The sequence below is a fragment of the Filicampus tigris genome, chromosome 1 (assembly GCF_054856515.1).
Source record: "Filicampus tigris isolate MCC_2025a chromosome 1, RoL_Ftig_1.0, whole genome shotgun sequence".
Taxonomy (NCBI): domain Eukaryota; kingdom Metazoa; phylum Chordata; class Actinopteri; order Syngnathiformes; family Syngnathidae; genus Filicampus; species Filicampus tigris.
Window position 1 is genome coordinate 3025210 of NC_141217.1, and position 23924 is coordinate 3049133.

General features: G+C 41.9%; 1 protein-coding gene across 1 annotated transcript; it reads left to right on the forward strand.

Annotated features, from left to right (window-relative positions):
* Positions 1-4536: 4536 nt before the first annotated feature.
* LOC147152492 (protein-tyrosine kinase 2-beta-like) lies at positions 4537-22518 on the forward strand. The gene is made up of 30 exons (XM_086047430.1): positions 4537-4771; positions 4844-5177; positions 7050-7228; positions 7312-7399; positions 7481-7560; positions 7649-7711; positions 8457-8511; positions 8583-8723; positions 10727-10798; positions 10877-10978; positions 11824-11941; positions 12022-12052; positions 12365-12390; positions 12497-12544; positions 12625-12719; positions 12811-12892; positions 12979-13079; positions 16760-16875; positions 16951-17051; positions 17122-17211; positions 19642-19846; positions 20200-20290; positions 20374-20418; positions 20588-20710; positions 20802-20834; positions 21328-21352; positions 21441-21481; positions 21571-21705; positions 21797-21877; positions 22072-22518. Exons 2-30 carry the CDS (start codon positions 4974-4976, stop codon positions 22303-22305), a joined length of 2805 nt encoding a protein of 934 aa, XP_085903556.1. The 5' UTR covers positions 4537-4771; positions 4844-4973; the 3' UTR covers positions 22306-22518.
* The last annotated feature ends 1406 nt before the right edge of the window (positions 22519-23924 follow it).

A 23924-nucleotide genomic window follows, 5' to 3' on the forward strand; every position in this document is an offset into this window, starting at 1 on the left:
CTCTCTCTCTCTTTCTCTCTCTCTTTCTCGCTCTCTCTCTTTCTCTCTCTCTCTTTCTCGCTCTCTCTTTCTCTCTCTGTCTCTCTGTCTTTCTCTCTCATTCTCTCTCTCTCTCTCTCATTCTCTCTCTCTCTCTCTCTCTCTCTCTCTCTCTCTCTCTCTCTCTCTCTCTCTCTCTCTCTCTCTCTCTCTCTCTCTCTCTCTCTCTCTCTCTTTCTCTCTCTCTCTACATATATACATATACCAGTACAGTTAGTTAATCACGTCTGCTTTAACGGGTAATAAAGTGGTTCATATTTACTGTCGCTGCAAGATATGCCATTATTACATTATTATTATTAATTCAGAAAGCGTAAGTCTAGTAACGTTCCAATTGCCGCTGTTGCAAAAGCTCTCTCTCTAGTGATATACCGGTACAGTTAGTTAAGCACGTCTGCCTCAACGGGTAATAAAGTGGTTCCTATTTACTGTCGCTGCAAGATATGCCATTATTACATTATTATTATTAATTCAGAAAGCGTAAGTCTGGTAACGTTCCAATTGCCGCTGTTGCAAAAGGGAGTTGTGACGCTATCTGGTGGACAGTGATGGGAAATAAGTGGTCACCATTTAAAGCAGGGGTGGGAAATTGATTTTCTAAAGGGGCCACAGCAGAAACTGACTTGCCGAGGGCCAAGCCAACATGCTAACCTCAAATTTGTCTATATTATTTTTCAAAAGTGTATTGTCTTTTTTGCAGATATGTGTAGATATGGTATGTATTGTTATAGTTTGGAAACACAAATCCATCTGTCCATTTTCTGAACTGCTTATCTTCATTCATACAAAATTATAAGTGGTCATTAAAATTAAACCAGTTTAGAAATGTATAACACTGTTTTTGTGCAACAACTGCCAACTCATATAGCTGTTCCTAGTCAGGACTCCCAAATAAGTGGGAAGTATAACATTATTTAAAGAGGAAGTCAACCACTTTTTTTTCTTCGCAAGAAAATGTTCTATGCAGGCCCATTAGTTGAAACATGGCATTCTGATTAATATTAAGTTTGTGGAATATGAGTTAAGTGGTAAAATCCACCTCTTTTTATCCCTCTGAGGGGGCAGCCATTTTGTCATTTTTGTCGACTGAAAATGACATCACAGGTACTCAGGGCTCAGGTAACAACCAATCACGGTTCAGCTTGAGAAAACAGGTCAGCCGTGATTGGGCGTCTGTGATGTCATTTTCAGTTGACAGAAGCGACAAAATGGCCACCCCCAGAGATGGCTAAAAACGGGTGGATTTTGCTGCTTAATTCATATTCCACAAACGCAATTTTACAGAATGCCATGTTTAGACTAGTGAAGGCGCATAGAACATATTATTGCAAATAATTTTGGGGGGTTGACTTCGTCTTTAAAGCGATGTATGTATGTATGTATGTCTCCAGTGTTTCCTCACGGGGGGCCTGCCCTCCACACCTGGAGGTGTGGTTGGCCTTGTGTGGTGTCCTCTTGGAGGCTCCTTAGGCCCGGGTGACCAGGGGCCTTTGACATGTGTAGAGTCTACTTCGGTTAATCTGGGCCGATGGTCTTTGCGATGGTGGCGCTCCCTGTGGCCGTGGGCTGTCATTCTCAGCGTGGATGAGCTCCCCTTGGGTACTCTTTCCTCATATGATTTCTCTGTGCCTTGCCAGGTCTTTTTAACATAGTTTATCAGGTTGTGTATATGTCTGCGTTTTGAGTGCGTGCGTGTGGGCATGTGTGTGTGTGTGCGTGTGTGTTATAACCTTCATCCTACCAACTGAACCTTCTGACACCCATTCGGCACGTCAGGCTAACTAGTATAAACTATTTCTTTACATCCACAAAAGGCGAATGATGGACAACGGAAGGGTACCCACGCTGCACACGGATGATGAATAACGGACGCTCAATTTGTAGTAAAATGCCCAGCTCTGGATATCACCCCTTTTATCTAGGGGTGGGGATCTATGGGTACCTTATGATTCAATTTGATTCCGATTCAGAGGCCCATGATTCGATTGCATTTTATAGTCGATGTAAAACACTTTTTTTTTTTTTAAACAACTGCAGAACTCAAGGAAGGGCAGGGATTTATATTTGACACTTTGTCTTTTGTTAAACTGGCAAGGCAACCTGGTTTACAATAGTGTCAATGGCAGCATTTGCTGTAACAAATTTCTGTAACCGCTCCTATAACATCACTTACAAAAACATATCCAAACTTAATCTGATTTAGTGTAACCTGTATTTTAATACTTGAAAGTGCATTATACAGCATCTGATTGACATTACTGTGTATCTTAACAATAAACCCTGCTTTTATTCAACCTAACATTAAGCCCTGAGAAATTGCTATCAAACTCAACAAATGTATTAATCACAATATAACCCAACAGCATACTTTGTAACAACAAATAACAGACATTTAACTGCTAATCTTGCAGATGGTGTGCATATTCTAGGTTTTTGTGTAAGAAAAGAATCTGATCTACATGTTCTGGTGTTATTGTACTACGCTGAGCAGTAACAATATCACCTGAAGTTGAAAACACTCCCTCCGCAGATACATTGGTTCGGTGGTTTCAGGCATACACATATATAACTTGGCAAACCTGGAAAGCATAGAAAATTTTGCTTCATTCTCCCCCCACCAGCAGAGGGGGTTCTCAGACAGAGGGATTGGTGGGACACTGGTATATTTAGTAACCTCCTCCTCAGCTGACTGTGGCTGAACATCTTTTCAGAGACTGTACTACTGCTGTTTCGGTGCTTTGGTACAGATTTGGTATTGTCTCTGCATTTATCTTTCGGCATATATGAAATATTTTATACGTATGGATAAATTAGGAATAAGGCCAGTGTCGACCCAATATAATACCTGTACTAGGCTTGCCCGTCACTAGTTAACGTGTTCCAGCATTTTAAGAAGCATGAGATAGCATCAATGTTCGGGTGAGGAGGGTGAGGAAAAGTGAGTAGATATTGGTTAATGTTCTCCTTGTCTCCATTCTACAATCACATCTGTCAATTTTGCCAACTGGTCACAAGCCAAAGCCCACATGATGTGCAGAAAAGGGATGCCACTTGCTCCACTGGCCCATATGTCCATTTTGTAATCCTTTTCCATGTTAAATGGCAAGTTGTATTACTCTGTTCACATAGTGCCACTACAGTGTGTGTTTTTGTATTGTTACCACAATGTTCAAGAGTAAATTTTTTGAGAAAATACTGTATGTCTTCACTGAAAACATCCAGTGTGCCAGTGGGAAAAGAATGTGAAACCTTGGCGTCAATTAGCCTTGTGTATGAGCTGCCATAAAGTGTCCAATAACTGGATTATAACCGCACAATGTCCTATTCATTATTTAAATCGGACATTTAAAAAAAAGACAATATCTGTCTCAGGAATTAAATTTTATCCATTTAAGACTTAGTTGACTGTAAACCACATTCCAAAGTAAATCTTTGGAGGACATGGGTGTGCATAATTAAGCCTGGGTCCAAATGACTACATATGCCTCCTGTACATACACACTAAGTTGCTTTTCTGAAACGCTTTGGGGATCATATGGTGAAGATAAAACTCTATATAAGTGCACTCTATTACAAACCCTCAACATGTGAACTGTATATGAAAACAGAGGCGTTTTGGAAACTTAATACTGGAGAACAGGCGTCTTCCTGCCGCAGTGACGTCGCCCTGCGGGTGAGGGGCTGTTCCTGTTCTCAGTATGGGGTGTTTCTGTTAAAAATGGGAACGCCCATTTGTGGCTGCTGCTGGACCATATTGGAATCCTACAAAAGTTGTAATTTGCCCGTACATATCTGTATATAATCGTACACGTTATTTTCGAATGGCTACTGTCACGTGAGCGGAAATCAGCTTTAGCAGACGGAATCAAGGTCAGGCGAGAAAATCGTAAGGCACGAGAATGTGAATCTCGCGAGAGCGAGCAGATGACAGTCTGCAAATGGCGGTAGCCACGAAGTTCAACTTCATTAAAAAAAAGAATATGGTGGCATTAAAAGAAAAGAATTAAACATGATAAAACTGACATTGGCCATATAGATTCGCGATGTACAGCCTACATGTTTGAAAAGTTGCTTCTACCTGTCCAAATTACGCTGAAAGTGTACAACTTGACAGGTATGCAACCAGGCCCAGGGACTGCGTGCCCCCACTGGCGTCATTGAAGTACCTATTACACCCCTCATCCCCACCCCCTACAAGCAAAAATACCACACCAATTGGGGAAGATTCTTAGGACCTCTTAAAAGAATACCAGTTTAACTACACTTGTATAAATTGGTGGCTTTTGGGCCATGTTGAGGCCTCCAAAAGAGTGGTTATTTTGTTAAAATAACATAAACATGACAGTTCCAAGAAGTACTTGGGCCCTAATAACAACATTAGCTGTATCAATGTGTGCTTGTCGATCATCTTAAAATCATCAATTACATGAAAACTAGCAACTGGAAGAAAACTCTGGGCAATGCGGCAATTTCATCAGTCCTGTCAGATTTTCTGTCAGCAGCTCTTCAACTTCCTTGTTTGTCTGTAAGTGTTGCTTCCTCTTTCGCTTACTAGCATGAATGTTTTTCAGGGTGAGGCTTCAAAAAGTGTTTGGTAACGGCTAACACAGACAAGCAATGACAGAAAACAATTCTCACATAACTTACTTGAAAAACGGAGCGGCCTATCTCTGACAAGTTAGTTTGGTTTCCGCTTAGGATCATTGTGTGGGGCTGCATGGTGAGAAGATGGGTGAGTACAAGCGAGAAAGTCATTTACTTGCTCAAATACACCAACTTATTCTGATTGTCTGTCTGTTTGCAGCACTGGCGTGTTCATTCACGGATGTTTGACAAATCGGTGGTATTTGCAGTGGTGGCGATATCTGTCGATGTAGTTTCCATGCTGTCTGCTTGAGCGCGTGTGTGTGTGTCAGTGTGTGTATGCGTGGGAAATGTCGGGAGACACCAACACCCTGTCTTGGAGGAGCATGTCTCCCACCGGCCAATCCAAGACCCCAGACATGTCCCCTACAGCAACTCTTGGCAGCAACAGCATCTTCCCGGTGAAGATTATCAAAGTGTGTTTCCTCAGCAACAGCTTCAACCTCGGCAAGAACTTCAAATTGGTCCGCTGCGATGAAGGAATGACAGTCAGGGTATTTAACAACTCCTATGCTCACTAATACTACTGTGGTTTTGTTCTCCCTCGTGGGGTTCGGTTCGGTCTTGTGTGCGTATTGGAAGGGCGCCTCAAACTATTTTAAGACAATTTAGCCAACATAGACCACGAACTGTTATCAGTCTATCACTGGATTGACACATATGAGAAAGACAAACAGTCGCACAGACTCCATGAAAAAAGGCCCGAGCCAACATTCAAACTCATAACCTTGTTGCTCTATGGCACCAAATCAGGCAGCATGGTGAACTAGTGGTTAGCACATCTCTCACTGTTCTGAGGATTAGAATTGCTACTTGCAAATGAGCATGATCAAAAGATGACACGATTGATTGCTGCTTTCATCCGGTGTTTATTAGCTGTTACACTGCTAATGTTTACGTGGGCAGGCTGTGCAACAATCAAATGTTCTATTCTAAAGACAGATTCTTATCAAATTTGTATTCAGACATGACTCCTGACCACCCCTGGCTACATAGTGTACGTAGCTCTGTCACTGATGTTGATTGGTTCAGTTTGATGTCTATAATGTAAATCAGGAGTCTTCAATCCTGTTCCTCAAGGGCCGCTGTCTTTGAATCAGGTGTGTTGCAGCAGGGGGAGATGGAAAACAGGCAGGACAGCGGCCCTCGAGGAACAGGATTGACGACCCCTGTAGACAATGGATTAATGGGTTGCTCACTCGATAGTGTAGGTCGGTGGTCACTTGGGATAAAATGGAGGAAAATGATAATGAAATGGTACCACATCGATCCCAAAAGCTGCCGGCCCTCTGGGCATTTGCCCTGTTTGCCAGCTGGCCTGTCCAGCCCAAACTAACACGATTGCCTCATGCATCAGACGTTTATACTCACCAAAATGAATTTAATCACATTTGGGGGTTTGGCAGGTGTTAATTTAGAACCCTCTCAGGCGGGAACGTGAAGTGAATGAGGAGGAGTATTCAAAAATAGTCCCACAATGCCTTTCACTATGTTCAAACTGTAAATGCCAAGGTTTCCTGTTTTTTTTTTTCCGTTTTTTTTACATGCTCTATAATGTAGTTGTTTGTTTAGTGACCTTAGTGAGTACTACTGTATAGTGTTTGGAATCATGTATCCTCCTCCATTTTATTATTCATTAACTATCCGTTTTTGTACATGCACAATACATGCGTGAGAGAGCACTGTGGCTGAGAAATATGTGCTGTTGATTTAAGTAGTCAACTCTTTCCCACCGCTACAACCTGAAGGCGTTCAACTGCAACTGCCTTTGATTGTGATACGTCTTGTTCTTTGATATACCGACATTACCATCAAGTTGAAATAAATACATTCTGCGAAGTCATGTTTTGTGACATTTGCAGAGTAAATGTAGTCTGATTACTTGAGTGGTAAAAGTAATGTGTTGGATTAGCTGACACTGGAAAAAGTGCACATTTTGGATTAACTACTTACTTACGGGTTACCGGCATCACTGGTGTTGGTTCGCACATCCGCCTCACAGCTATGAGGGTAATGGGTTTTCCAATACAGGCTCTGGCCTTCCTGTGTGGTCTGTGTGCTTGTATGTTTTTCATTGTGGCTCTCTGGTTTCCTCACACGTTTGAAAAATATGCATGTTAGGTTCACTGAAGACTCGAGATTGTTCTTAGTGGTTGTTTGTTTATATGTGCGATGGAATTTGCTGGCGTCCACCCCAGGTGTGCTTTGCCCCTCCCCCAAAGTCAGCTGCGATAGGCAGCAGCATACCCGTGACCCTAGTAAGTCAAAGTCAATGCGTTTGGTGCTTTACTTAATTGAGGTACATTGTGATGTACTGTATTAGCAAGTCAAGGATATCCTTGGGACAGCACCATCTTCTGTCACAGGATGTCATCAGCGTTGTCCTGTCCGGTGGCTGCGTGGGTCCTGGCATAAAACACACCCAGTGTTATGGTCTCCGCCTCAAACACCTCAAGTCGTCTGAGGTACATTGGCTGCACCCGGACCTGACCATGACTGAACTCACTCAGCGTTATGAGCAGCAGCACCTGGAGGCTGAGTGGAGGTCTACATGCATTGATGATTGTGGCGGGGTACATGTGTTTGAAATGAAATGAGGCAAAGCTACTGTGATTGTTACTTTTCCAGATATGACTTAAGGATCAGGTACATTCCATCGGACTTCCTGAGAAAATTCCAAGAGGACAGAACCACCATGCTCTACTTTTACCAGCAGGTCCGTTATGTTGTTTTTTGTATTTGTATTGACTTTTTAAAAATACAATATTTTTAAGGAGGGTTATAAGCATGTTTGCAGGTACGCAGTGACTATATGCAGCAGTTTGCTTCTAAAGTCAGTGATGGGATGGCGCTCCAGCTTGGTTGCCTGGAGATTAGGTAGTGCAAACTTCAAAGTACATACATCTGTATCAGTTTTGCATGGAAGAAAAAAAAACACTTGCCTGCTCTGTTATTGTGTTGGCAGGAGATTCTACAAAGACATGAATCCGAATGGACTGGAGAAAAAGTCCAACTTTGAGCTGTTAGAGTAAGTCAGTGCCCTGTGATTTGTGTGCAATCTCTGACAATCAATTGACAATACATTGTCAAACATATCTGAGATTCTGGAGTTCAGACAATTTGTAATCTCATACAGAAGTCTTTGCTGCCATGCTCTGTCCACCGCCAGGGACACAAGTTGTCTGTCTGTTTAAAATACTTTCTGAATCTTGGACACATATGTTTTAGAATGGTCCTCATAATTGAGAACACGTTTCACCTTATTCCGACACCGCATGAGCCTTTGCGTGAATTATGTGCACAACTTCCGGTACGAATGGAAACCAGCCTTTTGTTTGAATCGATTGATTGATTGAAATTGTTATTTCAAACATAAGAGAGTAAAATATAATAATAATAATAATAATAATAAATGGTTACTCTTTAAAAAGTCCACTTTCTATCACAGTTACAGACTTAATATGAGAACGGCGTAGGCGGATGATATTTAAAAAAAAGACGCCAGCAATGTCATGTTTAACTACTTTCCGAACTCTGTTGCTTCAGATGTGAAACAATGAGCCATCTCAAAAGCTCTGAGGCGGTTCACACAGTCTTTAGCTTCAAGCAGACGTAGAAGCCAACCAAACCTACTTCCCATTGCATGACCGGGACGCTTGTCTCATTGTATTCTGTTTTTACATTTTCCACACCTTCGAAACTTCATTGGATTTGGTGTTTTATGGGTAATCCGTGACCCCCAGGTTTTGTGGTTTCTGACTTTTCTCCATTAGGAAGGATGTGGGACTGGACTTGTTCTTTCCAAAAGAGCTTATCAACAGCATGAAGGTAGAGATCCATTCTGTGGTGTCCTCCGCCACCCAAAGCTGATTTGTGTTTTTTGCCTTAATGTACGTCAGCCGAAACAGCTACGACGCATGATCCGGCAGACATTTCAAGGCTACGGCACTCTGAACCAGGAGCAGTGCATGGTCAAGTTCTTCAGCACTCTGGCTCAGTGTTATAGCTATACACAGGAGAGATTTGCCTGCCAGCTGGTGGTGAGTCTGTGTGGAATGGAAGTGAGAAAGTGCAGTAGGCCTATGTAAACTTTCCATGAGGTGTACATTTGTGACATCGATTTATGCACCACAACATTAGGTACACCTGTATCAGTTGTTGTATCAAAAATTCAGGCAACAGGGGAACACCGACCACTACCAGTGCACCTGCTTCCTTTTCCACAGACAAGTTAACCCTTTCATGCAAAGTGGTCTCTACAGTTTAAAAGTTGCTTTCGCCTATATCAATTAATCTAAAAAATATTTAAATATTTTAAATAATAACATTAAATCATAAAAAATGCATGAAAGGGTTAAAAATATTTTTTTTAATTTAGATTAATTAATATAGGCGAAAGAAACTTTTAAATAGCTGTCCACTGTAGTGCCCACTATGCATGAAAGGGTTAACTATCCTGCAACACTTATAGTTCCTTCTTCAACGATCCCCAGTACAAGATACTTCCAGAGGTGCAGCCAGCAATGGCAACACTTTTTCATCTGCTATAATAAATTTAGTAACAGCACTAATAAGTTAACATTAACACTGCCAGTGCTTTAAAGCGGAAGTCAACCCAAATATATTTTTTTCACAAGAATATGTTCTATGCAGGCCCACTAGTTGAAACAAGGCAATATGATTGATATGAAAAATGAGTTAAGCAGCAAAATCCCCCCGTTCAGGGGGCGGCCATTTTGACACTTCTGCCCACTGAAAATTACATCACAGACCCTCAGGGCTCAGATAACGACCAATCACGGCTCACCTGTTTTCTGAAGCTGAGTTATTATTGGTTGTTATCTGAGCCCTGAGCAACTAACTGTGATGTAATTTTCAGTCGACAGAAGTGACAAAATGGCCGCCCGCTGAAATGGCTAAATACGGGTGGATTTTGTTGCTTAACTCATATTCCACAAACACAATATCAATCAGAATGCTGTGTTTTAACTAGTGGGCCTGCATAGAACATATTCTTAACAAAAACATGTTTGGGTTGACTTCCGCTGTAAGTGGCAAAAAATACGTGCTTGTACTCCCCTTTTTCGAATGTTGCCCGGTATATATTCAGAGTTGGGCATTTTACTAAAATTTCCTGGTCCGTTTATCGTCTTCGGCCTGCAGCCGGGGTACCCTTCCCTTTTAGGACCCAGAAGCTTGGGGCCAATGGGTAACGGACGATGACATAGACGGAAATAATCCAACTATGTACGTCTAGTGTTCATCACCTACAAAATGGGTGTTCGTCATAGGCGGATAGACGGACCGTTCCGTCACATGGGCGGAATGCCCAGCTCTGATTATTTGGTCGTTGACACCAGCAGTCTGACCGTTCTTGTTCTGTGCAATTATTGATATCGCCGGCAACAACTTGAACAAGCCACGTGAACACATTTATGGGTTCAACTATTTTCAACCAATGACACTATAAATAACTATTTTCAAAGTTCCTACACACAATGTTTACAATGTTTACATTATTCACTCTTCATTCCTCTTCACATCTTTATTCTGCCACACAGTCGACTAGCGAGATGCGAGAGAAATAGAACAACAGAGGGTACTGTGGGCTCATGTGAAGTGTGGGTATGCCGTAAAAAGACCCGGTACATGAGAGGCTAAAATTGAGAAGGGCTGGTAATCCGTACTGGTGCGTACCGGCCCACATAAAACATTGCTAATAACCATAGCATTATTACTGTTAATACTATTTGTATCCCTTCTGTAATCCCTTTACCTCTGTGTTTGTGGAAAACAAACATGCAACCCACATGGCAATGTCATATTATTTTTCAATGTATTGTTTGATCAGCTTTTGGTTTAAAATTATTAATTGTACCTTATGTTGTGGCTGCTGTTTGTACCTGTACCTGTACCCCTAGCTGATGGTAGGAAACATGTTAGACCATTGACCCATTTATGCAAGTTGTGGTCTGTGCTGCAGTATATTTTCACATACTGTATCAAGACAGATTCTTGTATGTGATTGTGTGTTTCCCTAAAGCATGGTTGGCGTGTAACGATAGACCTGGTCATTGGATCTGAAGGTATCAGTCAGCAAACGGACAATTCAACAGTAAGCTCACCCTCTTTAAATGAAATACATTCCTGCTTTATGGTACATCTTGGTGAAATAAAGATGCTTTTCTCCCAGCCCATCCTTCTGGCCACATTCTCTCAGGTGAATAGTATCTTGTTCTCTGCAGAGAGCCATGGCCGAGCTCTGCTCACCGTATACATAGAGGGAACCAAGCAGGTAACTTGCCCTTGCCTTGACAGCCTTGATGCTAAGTAATAGTGTCAAATTTGCATAAAATACCAGTGCCATGGTGGGCAATAATGAAGTCCAATAAATACTTTGTTACTTTACCTGAATATTTATTTTTCTGATATATTGTTACTTTCTCCCCCTACATTTAAAATCAGATACCTGTGCTTTCTGCTCTTTTGTAAAAATAGGCCCATTACATTTTTCAACCACTGCGGATGACAGTGGCAAAGGTAAAGTTAACCACGGTTGACATCTAGGTTGATTGCAACCATTGGGTCTTAGGTGGAAAAACAGGGACAGCAGTGAAGCATTCATGTCAATGACAACTGATTCAGAGAAGCAAGATATTCCCCATGAATGGCTTTATTTAAGTCCGTCATTTAAGAATGCTTTGTTAGCAATGAAAACGATTCATGGCAAATGCATTGTCTTGTGCCAGCCTAACAAACACCATCTTATGTCATTCAAAAATTCTCCATCTAATCTGAAAAAACATACAAATATGTTGTATTTTTGTTTTGTTTTGTTATTAGCCCATTTTCACATTTTTGTTACTCAGTTCACTCAGCATGTAGATTTGCATATTCTCAGACTTTTTTTTCAAGATTTGTCCCCCCCCCCCAAATTCTTTGAATTTAACCACAACAGTACTTTGAGTCTTTCTTTTTTCACGTGTCTGCACTTTTTAGATAGAGAATATGATCTCTATCATACTGTATAAACAAATGCTCATAACATACTGTGCCAGTGTTACATGACTTTATGGGTGCAAAGATCTCTGGCCTCCTTGTGGTTTAGTTTAGCATTAAATATCGTGTTCCAACCCACAGCCCCTCTCGGTGAGTACGGAGTCTATGGCTGTAGCAGAAAACATGGCCAACCTAATTGATGGCTTCTGCCAGATGGAATGCTCCCCTCAGAGCTCGCTTATTAGCAGGCCTAGCAAAGGTACATATTTGAAGCAGTGGCCTAAAATTATGAATGCATGTGACGCATTTGATAAAGTCGTGTATCATTTATTCTTACAGTGAGACTGAAACTGCCCGACATTCCAAAACAGTGAGTAAAACATTTATCGGGCACCGCCAAAATATACATGTCAACCCTAGAAAATTATTATTGGAACATACATGCTTCATCAATGTGATAAAGACTGTTTTTACTTTTGTGGCTAATATTCTGTAAATTACTATATACCGTAATGTCATTTGAATTGAATTCATTGCACCACTTTTTTTTTTTTAGACAAAATAATTGTAATAATAAGCAACTGCTTAATTACTGCATAAGAAAATAAACTGTAAGCTGAATTTGTAGTCTTTGTCTTTATTGGACATCTCAGTTTAATAATTGCTGTCTAATCTCTTTTAGAAATGATTCAACTGGACCCAATAAAGGTTTGTCAGAGTTTAATACAAAACTTGACCACTTGCAGTCAACTCATATCCACACACAGTAAACATACACAGGGACATTTTCAGCATTTCTTTCTTCTGTCTTCAGATTCAGACATTTACGTTGAGATTCCTGAGAGTCCAATAAAGACGTGGGGTGAGTCAGGTTTCACTAAAGCCAAATAATCCATGAAAATGTGGCATGATCATTTCAAAAAATTATGATTGTACATTCAGAGAAGCAAGGGATCTCCCGAGCGGATGTCATTGTAGGTCAGATCCTGGGTGAGGGCTTTTTTGGAGAGGTTCACAATGGTGTGTATAGAAGCCAGGTAAATTGATCTGCACTGTAATGACATCACTGCATCGGCTACCATGTGTGATCAAATCATTGCGGTTAGTTACTGTGTTTTGTGTCAAAAGACAGGCGAGACAATCCAAGTGGCCATCAAAACCTGCAAGGACTGCTCAGCAGGTGTGAAGGAAAAATTTCTCATTGAAGCTGGTCAGTTTGTTTCATTCACTTAAACTTACATGCATGCTTTTCTTGAAACAAATCACATAAATAAATGCCTTAAATGCTCTTTGCAGATTTGATGAAAAATCTGGACCACCCCCACATTGTGCGCCTGATTGGAGTCATTAATGTTGATCCGGTCTGGATTGTCATGGAACTCTATGAACATGGAGAGGTGCGCTTGCATTTTTAGAAATCGTTGTTGTGTTCCTCACAAATGACATGTTAATGCTGAAAGATAAAAACTAATTTTTGACTATGATCTAGTATATATATTCCATATACCATGTAAATACTGTAATCCCCTCCTGAGGCTATGTGAGCGGAATAGTCATGCAGGTGTGGGCAAAGTTCTGTGTTCAAAGGCTAGACTCGATTTTTAAAACACACAGATGGGCCGGGTCATACTTAGATTGGGTTGAAAAAAGACTGAAAGGCTGAAGTAAAATTGTTTATTTAAAATAATAACAATAATAATAAAATAATTCAATCTCATTTTGAATTGTGCAAAATATAGAGTATTAACTATTACTGGACTCATAATAATATAAATGCTTGGATTGAAGAATTAAAAGTGGCCCAATGGGTCTTAAATCTCCCACCCTAGACATCACAGCAATCACAGCAATAGACAGACGACGGAAGGGTACCCACACTGCTGACGGATGACGAATAGCGGATGCTCAATTTTTAGTAAAATGCCCAGCTCTTCTAATTAATTGCAAAACACAAAACGGTGTCGGCTCTGATTAGCTGTTAGCTAGCACACACTTAGATAGAAATACACTATAAGCAGCAAAACAGCAAATAAAATGACATTCTGTAGTAAAATAAGCTTAACAAAATGTTGCTTTTTGCTTAGATTTGGGCTGATTATTATTTTTTTTTTGTGCCAGTCCAGCCCTGTCCTTGAAGGAATCTGACCGAACCGAGTGCCGTACTTTTTCTCCTTTCCAATGCGTTGATAAATGGTAATGCTTCTGGGCATGGGACAGAATAATAGAGACCTTAATAGGCATGCTGGTGAAGGGAAGAGAAGTGATGAGGAAGTGATGGGCAGGTGTGGTGTCTGAAGAGTAGGCAGTGGATTTTGCAAAGAGGAAGGAAATGGCTGTTGTGATAGTTGATTTCAAAAGAGAGAGGAACATATAGTCAGCTACAAAAATGGAAGCAGGTACACACAGGTGGAACTATATTCTTTGTAGATGATGAAACCTGAGAGAGATTGTAGACTGTAAAGTGCTGGCAGAAAAGAGTGTTGCCAGGCAACCCTTCGTGGTAGCATGCATCGGTGCAGATGGTACTGGGGAACACCTCGATCCGTCCCCCTTCCTGTCTCCGCCCTCAACTTTCGCTCGTAAAGGCGATTGCACCGATCTCCGGTGAAACACGGGACTTATGTACGTCCGAGCGTTTATGCCCTGTTTCAACTCTGATGCATTTAAATTAAACAAGAATGTCAAAAGTTGCACCTTCAAGTCAGTATTTCCTTTTCCTGAAGACAGACCTCCAACGCGGCAAGGCAGATGAATCTTATCTTAAGTCCAGCATAATTTTTTTTTTTTTTTTACTCACGTTAACACATGTTTTCCTGTATGTGAGTAAGGCTGGGAAGCGCTGGGAGTACGCGACTCCTTCGTTGTGGTGTTGAGAGCTCTAAATTCCCACTCTTAGTAGAACTTGAACTCGCCGTAATTCAGCTGACACGATTCACTCTCACACTGTAAAAAAATATGTCTGCTCAACGTAAAAAAAAAAAAAAAAAAGGATATTTTTCTCCACAAACATTTGTAGCCCACTTTATTTCTAGCTCTTGTGGCATGTACTCACCACTATCTGAACTGAAATTCAGAACTTTAAAAATATCCGTCATATCTGTGCTTTTTCATTTCAGAGCTTAATACTTAATTTTTTACAGTGGGAGAGAAGTGCCTGTTATTGTGTGCTGAAATAAGAAGAAAAAATGAAGAAAGAAAAAACTGTATGAGTAACTGTAGTCTGATTATTTGATTGGGTAAAGTAGCAAGGTTGATTAGTTGTAGGTGGGAAGAGTAATTTGAGGTAGGGATAGACCGATTATCAGCCGGGCCGATTATCAGCACCGATATTTGGCTTTTTACGAATATCGGCATCTGCCTTTTTTTAAACTCTGCTGGCCGATAAATCAATTTAAAACTGTGGAAATCAAAACAACGATGTGAAAGTTTAACATTTCTGTCATTTTGAAAGTTTCGTTTACAGTAGAAAACTACATGGAGCTATTGTTGAAGTTTTCCTTTATCCTTTTCAAGACATGCTGACAATCCTGGGTGCTCACTGATCTTTTTTTTAGAATTTTATAACAGATACTGTCAAATTTTTGGGGTAATAATGATTTTTTTTTTAAATCCCCATTATGCAAACCTGAAACATTGTTCAATAAAGATGCTTAAAGACGTTACAGCAAAGTTAAGAGTAAATTTTTTCTTTAGAATTTTATGCCAATATTTTCATTTTAACTGAAAATGAATATCGGCTCCAAATATCGGTTATCCGCCTCCTTGACTACTAATAACCGGTATCAGTATCTGCCCTGAAAAAAGCATACCGGTCTATCTCTAATTTGAGGAGCTGATGAATGAGGAAAAAGAAAGAGAAAGAAGAATAGAGGACGTGGAAACTGTAATAGCAAGTGAGGAAAGCTATGAGGAGGATAGACTGGAAAGGCTGTTGGTCTTACTAACATACTGGTGAAGATATGTAAGTGCGTAAGTAAGATGGCAATGGAATTTTCAACAGGATCTGAGAGAATGGGAAGATGCCTGAGGAAGGGAGAAAAGTGTGTAGGTGGCAAATTTTAACAACAAGGGTGATATGCACAGCAACTGAAGAGGAATTAAGTTGTTGAGCCATATAACGAACACTTGGGGAATAGTATTGGATGCCAGGTTACAAAAAGGAGGCGAGATTTGTGAGCAAAATTGTGGTTCCGTGCCTAGAAAGAGCACCACAGATTTCACGGTTTCCCTGAGAATGGTAATGGTGAAGTACAGAAAAGGTCAGAAGGAGCTGCATTATGTCTGCGGATTAAGAAAAGGAAAAGAAAAGCAAATCTGGATTTGCACATACAGTACTATGTGTTCGTCTAGTCCAAGACATGTATGAGCACAGTAAGACAGTGCGACGTATGTTGCTGGAATGACGGAAAAATTGAATGTGGACGTGGGACTGCATCAAGGATCAGCTCTGAGCCCCTTCTTGTTCACTCCGGTGATGGGCAGATTGACTGATGAGGTTAGACAGGAGTCTCCTTGGACTACATGTTTGCAGATGACATTATGGTCTGAGGTACACACGTCAGTCCGTCACTGATGGTGACAGCCTGGGACGGCCGGAAATAATGAGCGAAGGATGACTGACGGACTGACGTGCCCACCTCTGATTTTGATCTGTGGTGAGAGCAGAGTGGTAAAATAATCAAGCACGATGGACTTATGCGCTGTAAAGATGGAAAATGAAAGTCAGTTGCAGCCAAGACAAAGTATGCGTGTGAATTAGGTATGTAACGTTACATTTTTGATACAATACGAACGATATAAGGCTTAACACATTTTTTTGCGATAAAATTCAGCACAATAAAGACGATTTCTATATGATATTTCCATCAAAATTATGATACAGTAACAATCACTAATTAAAGGTAACTCGAAATCAGGGGTCACCAACTCCGGTCCTCAAGGGCCCCTAACCTTCATATTTTAGTTGTCTCCCTCCTCCAACACACCTGATTCAAATGATCAGAACTCATTATTTACCAGCCCCTAAAATCATTGCAAGTCAATGAGTCATTTTATGTTTCTCTGTGTTTACGGTCAGCTGGGGAAATATCTGAAGGAGCAGAAATATATCGTGACAACAGAAACATTAATCCTGTACTCTCTACAAATCTGCAACGCCTTATCTTACCTGGAGGGCCTCAACATGGTGCACAGGTACGTGCAGATGACCTTTTTCCTCTTCATGTGCCATTTCTTAACTTCGTTGCGCGTTCTACCATGCTTGTGTAGAGATATAGCAGTGAGAAACATCCTTGTGGCATCTCCTGACTGCGTCAAGCTTGGAGACTTTGGTCTCTCTCGTTACATAGATGACCAGGAGTACTATAAAGGTATTCAGAAGCGCAAAGATTTCAGGTGCCAGTGTTCCTTCTATTGTAATTTCTCTCCTTGATTATGCAGCATCTGTTTCAAGAATGCCAATCAAATGGATGGCGCCAGAATCCATCAACTTCCGAAGGTTCACCATTGCCAGTGATGTCTGGATGTTTGGTTAGAAACACCTTTGCAACTTTGATCTATAAACACTAGGGATGGGAATTTCGACTAATTTGCCCGCCGACTAGTCTAAAATTTTATTTGCGACTAGTCGACTAGTCTATAAGCAAGAAAACTTGAAATTTAATACATATTGAATTTGCCCTCAACAAAAGAAAGCGGCAGCATATCGCGTCATTTTACAAATTAGTTGGGTAATCTTTGCTGTGCGGTGAACATCGCCGCGCCTGGCTGGAACAAACGCTCTCATGCTCGTCTGCCTGGCCCCTCCGCCATCGACCTGCAGTTTCACATCGAGATTTACTTTGGATGTGGTTTCTCATCGCCCCGAGAGAGCGGTTGTAAGCGAGTTTATGCTTACAAAGCGTACAGACGACCTTGTTGTCATCTACTGCATGAAAATACTGCCAAACGGTGCCGTTGTTTTTCGTGGTAGCTTCGACATCTTCAGAATTGACTTTTCTTCCTCAAACTTAGTGTCCCCGCTCCCTACTATGTGTGCATGCTGGCGGGGTGGGCGTGGAGCTGCGGGGCCGGATGAGCAACTCTCTCTCTTGGTGCTCAGCTTGTTGACAGAGGCTTGTTCGTGAGGAACAAGATGCGTGATTCTTAATGCAGCGTTTAACCGACTAGTAAAATACTAAACGTTTAAGAAACCGCAGACGGTTAAACGACTAGTCGCGCACATCCCTAATGAACACACATTTTTCGTATACATTCGTTGGATATGTCATTCTGTGTAATTAATTACAATTAATGGTCATTGTTAACAGCATTATCACAATAATGCTGAAAGAAATTTAAATGATTTTTTTAAAACAAATTTTATTCTAAATTGAAATGGAATGACACCCGCAACTCAATACACAATGCAATTAGAAATTATTAATAGCAGCAACCAAAAAGAATTTTCATGTCTGTCCTTTCTTCAGTGCCACTTTCTCTAATCCGTACATCATGGCCAGCCTCACCAATGTCTTAGAAACTTTCCCCTTCATCATAGCAGAAACTCTTCTGTCATATAACACCCCTAACAAATAAACATTGTGCAATAGCCTAAACATTGCGCAATACACACCACAACGAACAGACTGCGTTGAATGGATTGAATCTTAGCTGATCACCTTCTAAGCAGCGCTCAGTCTTTGCCTGTCCCTGGCAGTGGCACTAGCATACCACACACACAGTAATTCGTAGAGTACATTTTACACTGAAAGTCTATATTTGTATATTTGGTCTCGGTAAACAGAGTAAAATAGTCAGCGTAATATTTACTCTGAGGATTTTACGTTGAATATTTTACCCTCAAATTTTACTGGGAGCAAATATAGTCATTTTAGTGTAAATGTCCTCAGCAAATTTTGCTGTAAAGTGATGGAGGAGGTGAGACTTGGCTCAATGATAGCCATGTAGAACTGCACCAACATCTTGTTTGGCAGTTTGAGTTTTCTCGGCCGCCGCTGGAAAAACATCTTCAGCTGGGCCTTTTTGATGAGGGAGCCGATGGTCGGCTTCCACTTGAGATCGACACGTTTATGAAGTATTGATACTTTCCATACCTCATGTTATGTTATGTTTTGCAATTTGCATGTTCTAGAACATTATTTTACCCTCAGGAACAGTTACTGGAACAGTTTATGTACTTTTCAATTGTGACACTTGAATAAATATCAAATGGCATTTAAGTTAAAACTTTGGAAACACGTGCCTTGTTTTTTTTTTGTTTTTTTAACATAAATTTTTATATTTAAGTATCGGAATATGTATCGGATCGCAACCCAAGTATCGGGACCCTTATCGTCCCAGTCCTAATATCCCTGTCGATCTCCTTGACTTTCCTCAAAATACTCAATTTTATCAACTATATGGCGTTGTCACTCAATAGCAACTGGTGAGTGCAAGTCAAGGCCCAGTCAACGACTTGACGTAAATGAAGTCCATCCAGCCATCCATTACCTGTACCGCTTATTCTCGCAAGGTTCGCAGACGTGCTGGAGCCTATCCCAGCTGTCATCGGGCAGTAGGCGGGGGACACCCTGAACCGGTTGCCAGCCAATCGCTGGGCACATAGAGGCAAACAAACATCCGCACTCACAATCACACCTAAGGGCAATTTGTAAATGAAGTCTTGCATTAAAATTAACAAGAGTGATTGCTGTTTTGACAAATAAAAGACTCGACGCAAAGATGGGAACACCAGATCTTTATCAAACTTTACAACATTGTTCCATTCCCCAATCAATACCTCAAAATGGGCCGTCGGGGGGTACACTTTAATAACCAATTTATTCTGGGCTAGTTCAAATGCCCCAGCGCGTAAGAAAAAAAGAGCACTGTTTGAAAATGCAGCCTTTTTCCAGTCAAAGAGCCCCCGCGGTGCCCTCGACACATGTAAACCAGAAGTGTGTGTTTGCGTCCAAATAGGTGTGTGTGTGTGGGAGATCTTTTCCATGGGCCAACAACCATTCCTCTGGCTGGAAAACAGACAGGTGATCACCCAGCTGGAGTCCGGCGTCCGACTTCCCAAGCCAATGTTGTGCCCGCCCGCTGTCTACTCCCTGCTGACCAGCTGCTGGGCCTACGAGCCGTACATCCGTCCCAGCTTCCGCCAGCTCGTCTGCTCCCTGAGGTACTCCGCTTATTACAGCCCCTTTGGGTGCAAAGCGGTATTGCTCATTCCTTTTAAGGGGATATTATGGAAAAGCCAAGATCCAGCACACTGGATCTAAGGCTGGACTCTTCTTTGGCCCGGCAGTATAAGGGGCGGAATGAGAGCTGGCTCGCTGCATGAAACAGAGTCGCCCCTGTAAACAACCTAATGCCAGCTGTAAAAATATGCACGGTATTTAAGGCTTGATCCTGGAGTAATTTTCAAAAGCATGTTATCAAGACACATGGGAGCTAATATAAATTGTGATCAAAAAATGCATGTCGCCTTCAAATGACCAAATGTATTAGTCACTGATTGTGCTTTGATGAAAGGGACATTCTCAAAATAGAGGAGACAGATACACTACACTGCATCTCGTCCAGCTCACCACTGGGCCATGGCCACACCGAGCCTCCCCCAAAGGTGCTGCATAGTCACATGAAGGCACATTTCTTTCTAGCAGTTATTTGACCACTAACACATCATCTCATGTGATGTCTTATCAGCCTTCCAGAGTACGCCCTACCAGCCCCGACGTCTCACACAGTCAGGTTCGCTTCACACGTGTCCATAAAATTGCAGTGCATTGGTCACTCTCACACATTGTGTCATGCACGTATTGTATTGCATCGTGACAAAAAACAGCTTATGTTTGTGTGTGTTCACGTGCGGGTGTGTGTGTGGGTGTGTGCGTGCGTGCGTGCGTGCGTGCGTTTGCAGGGAACAGCCTGGGATGTGCCAGTTTGGGAGAAAGGGCAAGAAAATGTTGATGATACTCTGCGAAGGCAAAAAAGAGAGATGGCGATGGATCGTCAGTGGCTCGAGCAAGAGGAGAAACAACTGGTGATGCACCCAAATACACACACACACACACACACACACACATCCACGCACGCACGCGCAATCACATGGTTGATGTTGGTTTGTCTTGCAGGATCCTGCTATGCGACAGGCTTCAAATACAAAGGTGTAATATTTATAATCATAATAATGCATCCGTTTCATATACTGTGGCACTCTTCTGGACACTGAAAGACGATTCACAACGGAGACATTATTCACGCACTCACACATTCACGCTCTGGTGGGGGTAAACTATATATGTAGCCACAGGGCAGGCTGACCGAGGTCGTGGCTGCCGGTGTGTGTCCACGCCCCCTCCGACAACCACCAAATAGTCACACCCAGCCATACGCACGACTCAAACAGCCGACCGTACGCTTACCGAACGGCCCGTTCAGCCTCCTGAGCCACGGCCGCCCCCATTTGTTTTGAATCATCCAGCTCAAATATATGCACTACACTGACATATTTGCATACAGAATTAGTGCTCAACAGTTGAAGCTGTTAAAATTCATGTGAACCCTCAGTCTGTTTGTATCATTTAAATGTTTCAACAATTCAAGCTACTCTGCAAAACACACAAAGCAACAGCTGACCTGATCCTTTTTCATTTGCAGATTCCAGAAAAAAATCCAGCTAATAGTAAGTTGCCTCAGTGTGGCTTGACTTTCAAGTTAAACTTCACAAATGGTAATAGTGGGTAAGTAAAATAACACAAGTTGTTTTTAAGGTTCTCCACCAACGTCCCCAGCGCCTCCTGACGTCACATTGGTAAAACCAAAAACTTCTTATCAGTTGCGCCAATGATTGAATCAAATATGTATTCTTTCATTCAGGTGATTAGAATAGTTGTGTTATAGTCTTGTCCCACAGCTGAATTGGACCGATCAGATGATCAGGTTTACTCGGGCGTGATGACGATAGTCAGACAGGTGGTACAGCTGAAGAATGAGGTCAACATGCTGCCTGCCACAGAGTACCCCAACGCTGTCAAAGTAAGTGTGCGCCTTCTTTAGGTCTTTTTACATTTGATGTAATCTGGATTCACCCTCTCTATTGGCCCCCTCCTCGCCCCTCACCATCCAGGCAGTTGGCGTCTCTCTGCGAAGCCTCATTCAACACGTTGATGATGTCATGCCTGACCTGCACAGCTCAGTTACAAGCGAGGTAATGGCATCCCTTGTCCACTGTCTAACTGCAGATAAAGGCATAAAACCTTCTCAATGCCAGCCATCAACCAATACCACCTTTGCACTAACATTCCTGCAATGAACACACTTCATTTTTTTTTTTATGTAAAATGGCTACATTTAGACATGTTTTAAATCAGTTTTTGTGCTTATCTCGTGAACCTGACTCAGATCATAGGCACAAAGAAGCTGCTGAACAAGGATTTAGGGGAGTTGATCAATAAGATGAGATTGGCCCAGCAGAACTCAGTGACAACACTGAAACAGGAATGCCAACGACAGATGCTGGCTGCTGCACACACCCTGGCACTGAACTCCAAGAACCTGCTGGATGCAGTGGACCAGGCCCGTGTCAGGGCCAACCTGGTCAGGCTGAGACAAGATGAGGCCAGCTCAGAGGATTAAGGGGTCTTCTGTTGTTTGTTTTAGTGTAGAATATGTAGTACATACAGAAAAAAAACTGACGTATGTAATGTACCTGCATGTAAAGTATGTCAACTGTTCAAAATTGGAAATCTGCCACATTGCCACAAATTTTACAGTCACAATGCTCGCTGGAGCTGGCACTGTTGCCGGATAAAAATAAAGGACCAACTGGTTGTTTGAGAGTTTGTACAACATGCTCAGTCACCGCCATAAAAATGGGAAAGAGAAATGTTTGCAAATGAGTGCAGTTAGCAGATAAACTGACTTAGACGAATAAACAGATAAACTATTTAAAATATTTATTTCCATTTTAACGTAAGACGTTTTTAGTTTTTATTGCGCTATTTTGCAATAAAAATAATTATTGCAATAAAAATAATCATTGCAAAATAACACAATGTTATTTTAGGAGGAGAACAAACGTCTTCCACTTCCTGGTCATAGCTTTCAGTGTATGGCGGAGCTGGCATGACACGTCAGGTTTGAATAGATTTTTACATGACCCGTCAGGTTTTGATACATGCACGCAAAGGGAGAAGGTTTGTACTCAATGTTCACAGTTATTCATTCATTCATTCATTCATTATCCATACCGCTTATCCTCACAAGGGTCGCGGGCGTGCTGGAGCCTATCCCAGCTGTCTTTGGGCAGTAGGCGGGGGACACCCTGAATTGGTTGCCAGCCAATCGCAGGGCACACAGAGACAAACATCCGCACTCACAATCACACCTAGGGGCAATTTAGAGAGTCCAATCAACTTACCATGCATGTTTTTTGGACTGTGGGAGGAAACCGGAGTACCCGGAGGAAACCCACGCAGGCACGGGGAGAACATGCAAACTCCACACAGGGAGGCCGGAGCCGGGATCGAACACACGACCTCTGAACTGTGAGGCGGACGTGCTAACCAGTCGACCACCGTGCCGCCATGTTCACAGTTAACAAAACAAAATTGCCCTGCACGTTTTTCCTTGTCAGTTGAAATGGGCGTCCACTAGAGGGCAGACTATGCCTGTGAGAACAACACCGCAGGGAGGGAACGCACATGAAAAAGAACACTCTACAGTATTGTGCAGGCTTACCATGCGGAAGAGAACAGCGGTCTTTCATTTTTAAATAACCCAACACAACACATCAGCCAGTACTTGACCTGGTTCAGGACGAATAGAGCGACGGATGAAAACACACTTCATACCATGACGAGCCAACCAGCCTGTTCTCTCGCTTATCGTATTCCCATGTGTTTACTGTCCAGAAGTCTCGGTGCCCGGTTTGCTTTTGTCTCGCTATCAGGGAATGGTTGCAGGGACACTAGCTTGTCCGGGTATCCGAATGAAGCTCTCTGGTCACCTGTTTACATGACCTGATAATCGGATCAGTCGTGCTACAGGCGTGTGACATGCGGGGATCGATATAAATATCATGTGATTTATCAACCTGGAGTTCATTCACTTATTTAGCACAGTATTCACTATTGTTTTTACACTTTTATTAAAGCAGCATCTTGATAAAAACAAGTTAGAAGTACTTGCTCAGACTAATACTTGCTCAATATCATAAAACTGCAACCAATCTTCACCAAAATTTATGCGAGGAT

Bases quoted from the DNA above. Each gene is read 5' to 3' on its own strand.
- LOC147152492 (XM_086047430.1), top strand. From the start codon at position 4,974: ATGTCGGGAGACACCAACACCCTGTCTTGGAGGAGCATGTCTCCCACC. The intron at 20,419-20,587 runs GTTCGCTTCACA...GTGCGTTTGCAG, and splicing joins CCGACGTCTCACACAGTCAG to GGAACAGCCTGGGATGTGCC. The intron at 21,353-21,440 runs GTAAGTTGCCTC...GTTGTTTTTAAG, and splicing joins AGAAAAAAATCCAGCTAATA to GTTCTCCACCAACGTCCCCA.